Below are 11,429 nucleotides of genomic sequence, written 5' to 3'. Positions count from 1 at the left end.
CCGCCCGCCTCCAGCCGATCCTCCGTTCCTCTTTTTTCACTCCGTATCGAAAGTGAGATGTTGGGACAGAGCCGTTTCCTTCGGTCGTGTTTAGGATCGTTTATCCACTCCAGACCCCGGAAGTGCGCCGCAGCTGGTGGGAATGAGGATGTTTCACAGCTCTGACCTGCTCCTTATGGACTTTCTGCTTCTAATGTTTGCGTCAGCAGCAGGTATGAAACTTTAACTAAGTTCAGGTTGATTTTTCACGAGTTCTTCATCTCTTTCGCTCCTCTTCCCGGTTTTCCCAGCAGTGACGTCAAGGCTATTTTTTTTCCAAGGACGGTACGTGTTCAGACAGGGAGGTGGGAATGCTGCCCCCCCGGATCTAAAGCAACCACAGCTCACTTCCTTGTGCTTGTGTGTGTGTGTGTGTGTGTGTGTGTGTGTGTGTGTGTGTCCTAGATTACTACACCGTTTTACTGTTCTGCTGCTAACAGGAACTTTCACACACTTCTTGTAACAAGACTACAACTCATCTTCTTTCCCGTCTCCACATTCAGGGAAAATTCTACCGCCACAAAATCTGACTCTGGTTTGGGAAACTGACTTCCAGCCTTGGTTCTCCTGGGATCCACCGCCACGTTCAGACACGAGCTGCAAATATAAAGTGGACATAACAGGATATAAGGATATGGTAAGTAAACATGTTTATGTTGGTGGTGAACAAACCAACGACTAACCCTAACCCAGCACCAGAACCCCCAGTCCTCCTAGGGGCTGATCCCCTTTTCTGTATGTTTAGCTTAGTGAGTTTACTCCTCAGAGAGGGTGGTTTCTTAAAATCAACAACAACAAACAGCTGCAAGGTTGAAAATGACAAAATAATTAGTTGGTTACGAAAAATTTCAGTGTTTTTGTCATTTGTTTCTGAAAATACAAACATGAATGGTTGCATGATTGTTTTGTCTGGGTGTCCAACTAGAATTCACACTGGGCTGAAATGAAAAACTGGGACGAAGTCGTGGACCAAACTCAGTATTTTTACATTACAACAGGCTATGACAGCTGAACAAGACAACGATAATAAAGTCTAGAGGTCGGCCGATATTGGCTTTTCTATTGCCGGTACCGATATGAGGCGGTCGTGGTCAGCCAATGGCCGATATCTGTATGTTTGGCACCATCAGGTTGCTTAATTATCACTTATAAATGTGGATGCACAAGATTTCTGAACCCAAGCTGTTTTAAACACTAAATTTAACCAACTGTTGAATCTTAATTGAGCCACTGCTCAATGCAGATAAGATTAGTAAAAATACCAATAAACTGACCAAGAATTAAATATACAAAACAGGGAGAAAGCGTTTATTAAGCAGATGTTTTATAGGGATGTACACGTTTCCATGTAAGTATAAATAAATGCACCTTTAGAATAGAACGACACATTCTACTGAAAAATGCATAACAGGGATGTAATAATATATAAAACCCAACAGCAACATCTAACGTTCATCCAGTCTTTTATAACTATTTCATAACATCTTCATGTAAAACAGCTTCAGTATTAACTAACCCTTCTTCAGCTCCCAGCTCACGAGCCTCCTACTGATATCACACCTCCTTTCCTTGGTTTGGCCCCATGACATGCACAGGATATCTGCGGGTCCTTAAAAAGTCTTAAAAAGTCTTAAATTTGCTTTTCCAAATTTAAGGCCTTAAAAATCCTTAAAAATGACAAATAATCCTTAAATACAGTTTCCAAAGGTCTTAAATTACCAAAAACCCAATAAACAAGATTATTTTATTTCTATAAAATTTTCGTGAATTTCTAGTTAGTTCAGCATTTTTTGTGTACGATGTTGGCGTAAGCGGAACCGTACACATTCGGTTGGTTGTGAAAGGGGGCTATTTTTAGATGAGCATGCTAGTGGGAGCTTGCGCCATGGGGAAGTGCAAGTTTAATGGTAACTGGATGGCTAATCCCATGTTCGCGACGTGGTTAGCACCGGTTCCAGGCAATAGCTGGAAATTATAGCTTAAATTTAATTTAAAAAAAAAAGCTTAAATTTGGTCAAAGTGGCCTTATAAAAGGTCTTTAAAGTCTTAAATTTGGCTCCCTTAAACCTGCAGATACCCTGCATGCTGCCATGCTGGATGTGACTTTAGCTGAGCGTCAGACAGAAACTCAACAGGAGAAACAGTTGTTTGTGTTTGTGTCGACTCAAGCATCCATCTTCAGTTGAGTCTGTAGCAGTGTCAGCGCGCTGCGGAGTGGAGCGGAGGAAAGGCCTGGATCCAGACCGGGGAGTAAACAGGCAGCAGGTAGGAACGGTCAACCAGGATTTATTAAGCACGCTGGACAATGAAACAATGATCCGACACAGTACAAAGAACAGACAGGGTTTAAATACAGGAGGGTTGGGAGCTAAGGTGATTGGGAAACGAGAGGCAGGTGGGAGTAATCAACGAGACACAAGGCTGAACTAAACGGGGAGACATGACCGGGTGTGACAGTACCCCCCCCTCAAGGGGCGGATCCCAGACGCCCACAGGAACGAGGAGCAGGGCGGGAGGAGGGGAACCAGGAGGAAGGGCCCAGAGGAACAGAGGGACCAGCAGAGGGGTAGAGGAGGAGGCGACGACAGGCTCTTGGAGGCCGGCGCCTGCGGCAGAGGAGGAGGCGACGGGCCCTTGGAGGCCGGCGCCTGCGGCAGATGAGGAAGCGACGGGCCCTTGGAGGCCGGCGCCTGCGGCAGATGAGGAGGCGACGGGCCCTTGGAGGCCGGCGCCTGCGGCAGATGAGGAGGCGACGGGCCCTTGGAGGCCGGCGCCTGCGGCAGATGAGGAGGCGACGGGCCCTTTGAGGCCGGCGCCTGCGGCAGAAGAGGAGGCGACGGGCCCTTGGAGGCCGGCGCCTGCGGCAGAAGAGGAGGCGACGGGCCCTTGGAGGCCGGCGCCTGCGGCAGAAGAGGAGGCGACGGGCCCTTGGAGGCCGGCGCCTGCGGCAGAAGAGGAGGCGACGGGCCTCTGGAGGCCGGCGCCTGCGGCAGAAGAGGAGGCGACGGGCCTCTGGAGGCCGGCGCCTGCGGCAGAAGAGGAGGCGACGGGCCTCTGGAGGCCGGCGCCTGCGGCAGAAGAGGAGGCGACAAAGTCACTGCAGGCTGGACCGGCGACAAAGTCACTGCAGGCTGGGCTGGCGACAAAGTCACTGCAGGCTGGGCCGGCATTGCCCTCAAAACCACCATCGGAACCGGAGACCGTGGAGACGCCGGGCCGGATGGAGCGTCGGCCTCTTGAGTGCAAAGAGCATCCCCAGACGAGGCAGCGGCGATGTCATCAGACGAGCCGACTTCGGGGACGTCATCAGAGGAGGCGGCGACGTCGTCAGACGAGCCGACTTCGGGGACGTCATCAGAGGAGGCGGCGACGTCGTCAGACGAGCCGACTTCGGGGACGTCATCAGAGGAGGCGGCGACGTCGTCAGAGGAGGCGGCGACGTCATCAGACGGGACGTCACCAGAGGAAGAGGCGACGGCATCAGACGGGACGTCACCAGAGGAAGAGGCGACGGCACCAGACGGGACGCCACCAGAGGAAGAGGCGACGCCATCAGACGGGACGCCATCGGAAGAGGCGACGTCACTTCCTTCTCCGTTTATCTGCGGGCAGCAGAGGACGTTGTCGCCCTCTACTGCCCGCTCTCCCCTCTCCGACGATGCAGTCCCATGCGTGGTCCAGCGTGTAAACTCCGTCGTCCCTGTTCATGGTCCCACATCCACGTCTCCTTATCTCTATTGCTTCCTTGATCCATCTTTTGTATTTTTGTTGTTCAGTGGTTATGATCCGTGTGCTGTCCCAGTCCATTATATGGTTTTCTCTTAAGCAATGATCTGTTACGGCTGACTTTTTTATTGTACTTTCTGCTTCTTCTTTTGCTGCTCTTGTGTGTTTTCGACTTGCTTCTTTCTCACACTCCTTTCTGTGTTCTATTGTCCGTGTGTTGAGTTGGCGTCCGGTTTCTCCTACGTATGTTTTATTGCATATTTTGCATGGGATTTCGTAGATGACTCCACATTTTTGTCCAGCTGATATTTTGTCTTTTGGGTGAACTAGTCTGTTTCTAACTGTTGTGTATGGCTTTGTTGGTGTGTTTATGTTGTGTTTTTTCATTGTTGCTCTTATTTTTTCCGTTATGCCTCTGATGTATGGTAGGGTTATCACTGGTTTTGGTTCTTGTCTTTCTGGGTTTCTGGTTCTTTTTTTGGGTTGTTCTTTGCTTTCTGTTTTTGTTTGTTGTTTTCCTTTGTTTATTGCCCATGTCGGGCATGCGCAGGTCTTTAAAGCGTATTGTATGTGTTTGTCCTCTTGTTTACAGTCTCTTTCTTCTGTTATTATGTTTGCTCGGTGATATAATGTTCTGATTACTGACATGTGTGTATGTGCGTGTGTGTGTATGTGTGTGTGTGTGTGTGTGTGTGTGTGTGTGGTGTGTGTGTATGTGTGTGTGTGTGTGGGGGGGTGTCTGTTTGTGTGTGTATGTGTGTGTATGTGTGTGTGTGTGTGTGTGCGTGTGTGTGTATTTTACAGTGGCCTCCTTACTGTCAGATTTAGTCTCTGGTTTTGTTACTCATGTTCTGATGGTATTTATTTGTCTGCGAGCTTTTTTTACTCTTCCAACAGACACCCAAACAGCTGACTCACTTCTACATTTAGAAAGTTGATGGAAAATCATCGGCTCAGTGGCTCAAGCCTGCAGCTCTGGGGTTGGGCTCTGAGCTGAGGAAGGTGTTCATCAGTGAGACTCACGCCTAGGCCTGGGACGATAACAAATTTAGTTGGACAAAATGTTGTCCAATAAATGATTGACGATTAACGATATTATTGTTGACATTATCTAAACCAAAATAACCGCTTATGAAATGTTAAAATATTACGTTCAATTTTATGTTTAATTAAAACCTCAAGAGTCGCTGCAACCGGCTGTGGATCGCCTGAATGAGGTGACGGGCTTTATAATAACTTTTTACACCTGAACGAGTCGAAGTTGGAGGCTCTTTTATTTGTTCCTCCCTCTCCCACTGCAGGTAGTCCTGTCCTGCCACCCTGTTTTCACAGCTTAGTGAAGCCAACCATCACTAACCTGTAGGTGGTTTTGGACCCAGAGCTGCGGATGGACTCTCACATTAGCCAGGTGGTTAGATCCTGCTTAGGGTTGTCACGGTGTGAAAATGTAACCTCACGGTTATTGAGACCAAAATTATCACGGTTTTCGGTATTATCGCGGTATTTTTTAAACGTGTTACATTTTCAAAATAAACCCTGTATGTCAGGAAAATATTGTCCTCATTTTGTGTCTAAATTTAGCCTAAAATTTGTTTATTTAGTAATTATGTTTATTTGTTTACATTTTCCCCCTTTAGTCTTTAAAATACTAATATTTGCCCATAACTTCTTATTTTATGTCTGTTTGATGTCATCATTTTAAAAATATTAGATCAGATGATACTCAGTATTCAAGTAGCCTTCTAATCAGATACTTTTTTACCCTTACTTGAGTAATAAACCCTATATCAGGAACATATTGTCCTCGGTTTGTGTCCTTCCAGTGAGCTTTGCAGATGTGGGAAAATGTCATCAGGCAGTAATCATTGTTAAATTCATAATTATTCTCGGAGAGAGACCAACTCTTATCTGCCCCTGGGAGCCCCGTAATGCATAGATAGCGTCATTTCAACATGGGGGGGTCCGCGACACGGTTTATATGCAGGTAGCGGCGCTGCGGCTGCTTTATATAGCGACTCGTTGCGTTCTCCCTCAACCCAAATCCTCGGATCACGCATTTTAGCTAAAACGCTAACGTTAGCTTGCCTTGCCTTGACTGTAGAGTTGTGGGTGATGGTCACGCAGATGTGTCATGAGATTTGAAGCGTTGCTGCCTTTCACAGACACTTTTTCTGCACGTGCTGCAAACAGGATAGCCGTCTTCTATCAGCTGAAGAAGAAAGTATCATTTCTATAGCTCCTCTCAAGATAAATATCACGAGGCGCTTTACAAAAACAAAAAAAAAAAAGTAAAAATATAAAAAAGCATTTAGAAAATGTTTAAAAATATATTTAAAATGAGCAAAAATCGGCAATTGGGATTTAAAAGAAAAAATGTTAAGAAAGAGAGAGAGGGAACAGGAAAGAGGGAAATCAGTGGATCCTGAGGAAGGTGGAATAGGTGGGGAGAGCAGAATAAAGAGAGAGAGGTGAAGAAGGTCCAACAAAAGCCAGCTTGAACAAGTGAGTCTTCAGCTGCTTTTTAAAGGAGACCACTGTGGAACCCCCAACCCCCACCCCCTTCCCCCCTCTCTTCTCACCTTTTCGTCTAATGAGCTTTGAAAGAAAAGCATCTGGACTTCTTTGAGTTGCTTGGAGACGTTTCACCTCTCATCCGAGGGGCTTCTTCAGTTCTGAGGTCAAATGGTGGTGAGTCCCAGATTTAAACCCCGTGGGAGTTTCCCCCCGAAGAGGGAACAAAAGACTCCCTGATGATCTTCTATGAGCCAAGGTGTGAGGGTGGGTGTGGGTCCTATTCAGTTTCGGGTGAGCTCATTGTGAAGCCTGGCCCCACCCTATCATGTGAATTCCTGAGGTCAGATGGCCCAGGATATGCATGGGCGTTGAGGCATCTGGGAAGGGATCTCAAAACTGGATTATAGATGGCAGACAGTTGGTGTCGTAAACCACCGCCTCTGTTCAAAGATGGTTGCTCACAGTGGACATAAATGGCTTCCTTTTCTCCTCTTTCAAACCATCTGTCCTCTCTGTCCAAAATGTGAACGTTGGCATCCTCGAAAGAGTGACCTTTGTCCTTTAGATGCAAATGGACTGCTGAGTCCTGTCCCGTGGAGGTGGCTCTTCTATGTTGTGCCATGCGCTTGTGACGTGGCTGTTTGGTTTCTCCGATGTAGAGGTCTGGGCATTCCTCGCTGCACTGTACAGCATACACCACATTGTTCAGTTTGTGTTTAGGAGTTTTGTCTTTCGGGTGAACCAGTTTCTGTCTGAGTGTGTTGCTGGGCCTGAAGCACACTGGTATGTTGTGTTTGGAGAAAACCCTCCTGAGTTTCTCTGATACACCGGCTACTTAGGGGATGACAAGGTTGTTGCGTCTGTCTTTCTTATCCTCCCTCGCTGGTGCCTGGTCTTCTTTTTTGTGCATCTTTTCTGACTTTTTAAACGCCCAATTAGGATAGCCACATGTTTGAAGTGATTCCTTTATATGTGTGTGTTCCTTCTTTTTCCCTTCCGGCTTAGAGGGAACATGTTCTGCCCGGTGGTGTAGGGTCTTGATTACTCCCAGTTTGTGTTCCAGAGGGTGATGTGAGTCGAAGAGGAGGTACTGGTCCGTGTGTGTGGGCTTCCGGTACACTTCAATGTTGAGGTTGCCATTTTCTTCAAGGTGCACAGCGCAGTCCAGGAAAGGCAAGCAGTTGTCCTTTATGTTTTCCCTGGTGAACTTGATGTTTTTGTCCACGGCGTTGACGTGCGTAGTGAAGGATTCCACTTCTTGTGTTTTGATTTTGACCCAGGTGTCATCCACATATCTGTACCAGTGGCTGGGTGCTCTCCCTTTAAAAGAGCCAAGAGCCTTTCTTTCCACTTTCTCCATGTAAAGGTTGGCTACAATAGGTGACACGGGGGAGCCCATGGCGCAGCCATGTTTCTGTCTGTAGAAACCTTCATTGTATTTGAAATATGTAGTGGTGAGGCAGAGGTCTAACAGTGTGCAAATCTGATCGGGTGTGAAGTTGGTCCTGTCCTCCAAGGTGCTGTCTTCTTGTAGTCGTTTTCTGACAGTCTCCACTGCCTCCGTAGTGGGTATGCAAGTGAAGAGGGAGACTACGTCAAAGGACACCATGGTTTCATCTGGATCCAGGGTAAGTTTCTGGACCTTGTCAGTGAAGTCGGTGGAGTTCTTGATGTGGTGTGGGGTGTTACCCACCAGAGGTGCAAGGATAGTAGCAAGGTGTTTCGCGATGTTGTAGGTGACTGAATTTATGCTACTGACAATGGGTCTGAGAGGGATACCTTCCTTGTGGATCTTGGGAAGTCCGTAGATGCAGGGTATGGCATCTCCTGGATAAAGGCGGTGATATGTCAGGCGGTTGATGGTTTTGTCCCTTTCAAGTCTTTTGTTCCCTCTTCGGGGGGAAACTCCCACGGGGTTTAAATCTGGGACTCTCCACCATTTGACCTCAGAACTGAAGAAGCCTCTCGGATGAGAGGTGAAACGTCTTCAAGCAACTCAAAGAAGTCCAGACGCTTTTCTTTCAAGCTCATTAGACTACAATGACCTGGATGACTGAGAACCTTCACAGACTTTTGTCTTTTCCTTTCTCTTTCACCTCTGTCTCCGTGTCTGGTCGGAATTACAAAGCATTCAAAAACAATAACAATAAAGTTTTAAGTATCAGGCGTGACATTAAAAGCAGACGCTTTGATGCTCCACCTGAGAGTAAATCTGTAAGGCTTGTTACCAGCATTCAGACATCAATTCTGTTTGCTTCACAGTCAGACAGGACACGGTAAAAAAAAAAGAAAAGAAAAGAAGGCTCATTTTTATTCCTTGGCTTTTACTTCAGCCTAGCTGGCATTTTTTCCGGAACTGCGCTGCTCTGGGTGGCTGCATGTTGGAGTAGCTCTGTTGACTATATGTAAGTTTTGCCTTTTCTTGGACATTTTTTCTTCTAGTTTCTCAAGAAAAACTGTATTTTTTGGACACTTTACTTTTCTGTTTCTGGTGCTGTGAAGCTTGGAGGATTTTTACTGCTATTTTTTAGCTTTTTTCACTTTTTGAGCATTTGTTATGATGCGTAACCATGGCAACAAGCCAGTTTACAATCGGGAGCAGCTGATTAACATTAGAAAGGCTGAAATAATACCTCAGCTGAAGCCACAAATCCCAAATGAGCTAAAATGCAAGAAGCGTGGGTGCAGAGCGGGAGCAAAACGGAGACAGAGAAAGAAGAAATTCAAACCATCTCTTCCATCGATCATAATGGACAATGTGAGATCACTGGCCAACAAGATGGAGGAACTCCAAGCCCTTTCAAGGACTCAGCCAGAGTTTCGGCAGTTTCGGAACCGCTGGAGGAGATAATGCAAAGAAGGATTCTCCAGAGAATCAAGAAAATGATGGACAACCCTGAGCATTCTCTTCACAAGACTGTCCGACAACGGAAGAGAGTCTTCAGTCAGAGGCTTCTTCAGTTTGGCTGCAACACTGACCGCTACTGGAGATCCTTCCTGCCAACAGCCATTGTAATATACAACAACTCTCTGATGACTTGATGATTATTATTATTCTGAGCTACTACAGCAATCAGTTTCCCTCTGGGATTAATAAAGTATTTTTGAATTGAATTTTACGATGTTTTTGTTTTATTTTTATTGTTTTTATAGTAGTTACTTTACTACTTTTATTACTTCTTCCTGTGTGTTGATTTTTACGCTCTTTTACTGTGCAGCACGTCGGTCGGCCTCGGCCGTGTAGAAATGTGCTTTATAAATGAAATGGAAATGGAACGTCATAATGATGCAAGTACACCCTTTCAATGCAACAATTAAACCTTTACTCAACACTGGAATAACCAGAACTTCTAAATAAAGAAAGAAAACAAACAAAACAGTTAAATAAAAAAGGACGCCCACTCTGTTAGCAAATATCGGACCATAAAAGAAATTGCCCGGTCTCTCTGAACAATATAAATACCTTGGCCTAGCCAGTGTCAACAACCAAAAGTGCACTTCAGTAATGATGCTGATGATCATAGAGTTGTGCATTTCTTAACCTAGATATATTGAGGCTGGAAAAATGATTGACTTCATTTTCATCTATAGTACGATTAATAGATTTATCGATTATCGTCCCAGCCGTGCTCACACAGAGATGTGCTGCTGAACATGGAGAGCATTTGAGCGGCTAGGGCGCAGAGTTGGGTCAGCGTGTCGACTGTTCAGCCAGAGTCAGACTCTGAGTCGAGCACGTCTCTAAACCGGAGTTCAGTCGGCTCCATCTGGAGGTTGGTTTGCGTTCTTCCACGTCAGCCAGATTACTGAGCTGTTCAAATTTCCATTTCTGGGCTTCATTCGTTAAGTAAGCTGCGCTGAGAAAGAGGAGCATTTTCAGTTTGTGTCAGACGGAGGAGCTGCAACTGCAGACAGACGCCGGACACTCATGTATGCAAACAGGAAAGGAGTGGGCACTTCAACTGAGTCCTAAGGCCCCAAAAGCACTATGGGACTTGTAGTCTTTGTGGCAAAGAGCTGGGCAGGCCAGCTAATAAACATTTGATATATTATCTTGTGAGCCAAATATAAATAGCCATATTTGGCCAAAGGGCCTGAGTTTGACACCTGTGCTCTAACAAATAAACATTCATATCATTTTCTCTGTGTTTTACTCAAGAATTCAGAAGTGTTCACATTTGTCTCTCTGTCTTCTGTTTCTCTGTCCATGGTAGCTCCGTAGCAACACAACGTTTGGAATGTTCTTGGTGATGGAGGGAGGATCTCTGTCTTTTTCTGTGAAAACCGTTTGTGGAAATAACGAAAGTGAGCCAGCCACCTTAAATGTCACATCCCCAGGTACTTTGTACTTTAATTTACTACAGAAGAAAGCAGCTTTTGTATTTGGAATAAACACTTGTTCAGATGCTTCGTGTATGTTCCTGTTTCTTCCAGATCTGGTGACTGCTCTGGACTGCTACAGCTACACGGCCACTCTAGTGAACTGCACCTGGTCTGCTGCAGGAGATTCTTCAAATCTCACTTTTTCCTACATGTATGCTGTGTGGTAACACGCCACTGGTTACAACACATGCTGAAGCCAAATACAAGTAATGAGATGAAGTAGCGTTAAAGGGGCATTATGGAAGTGTGACAGCCAAAACATGTATAGAAATAATAAATGTCTTCTTCATACATTCTCCTGCAATGCCCTGGTCCTGTAGAATGAGCCCTGGCATTTTTACTGTGATTGCCTGTTTTTCTGTAAAATCACAGAAAAAGAGAGATGCTCGGGTCGAGCAGGCTGCTTCATGCGCGTTCACGCTCAGGCATAGCCCGTAGCATTCGCTATCCGTAGCTTTAGCAGCAGAGAGAGAGGCAGTGCCACTTTGTCGCTGTTCCTAACGCCTAGTGACAAAGCTAGCTACATTTCTGAGGACCCTTAGCTACTTTCTGTAGAACTTTCTTCTAGATATTTCCTGCTAATTAGCAACAAAATAGCCATTTTCTCTCCGAACCGTTCTTTGGTTTGACGTTGTTTCAGCTGTCATCAAGGATATAAATGTTACAGATACAAACAACATCACTGGCTCTTTAGCTCACCTAGTAAGACGTCGGACTCTCATGCAGAAGACCTGGGTTTGATTCTGGATGTGAACATAGCTTATTTA

General features: G+C 45.9%; 1 protein-coding gene across 2 annotated transcripts in view; it reads left to right on the top strand.

Moving 5' to 3' along the window:
• il13ra1 (interleukin 13 receptor, alpha 1) overlaps positions 1-11,429 on the top strand; it is a 32,235-nt gene continuing 20,806 nt past the window's right edge. Inside the window, exons 1-5 of one of the 2 annotated variants that reach the window (XM_054736408.2) lie at positions 1-212; positions 543-676; positions 2,209-2,304; positions 10,494-10,617; positions 10,714-10,813. In XM_054736408.2, the coding sequence (XP_054592383.1) occupies positions 143-212; positions 543-676; positions 2,209-2,304; positions 10,494-10,617; positions 10,714-10,813 (524 nt within the window). In that variant the 5' untranslated portion in view covers positions 1-142. The remainder of the gene's footprint in view (positions 213-542; positions 677-2,208; positions 2,305-10,493; positions 10,618-10,713; positions 10,814-11,429) is intronic. The other variant, XM_054736413.2, reaches the window with a different exon arrangement.

Source organism: Nothobranchius furzeri, chromosome 3 (assembly GCF_043380555.1).
Source record: "Nothobranchius furzeri strain GRZ-AD chromosome 3, NfurGRZ-RIMD1, whole genome shotgun sequence".
Taxonomy (NCBI): Eukaryota; Metazoa; Chordata; class Actinopteri; order Cyprinodontiformes; family Nothobranchiidae; genus Nothobranchius; species Nothobranchius furzeri.
This window is presented reverse-complemented; position numbering and strand designations above follow the sequence as displayed.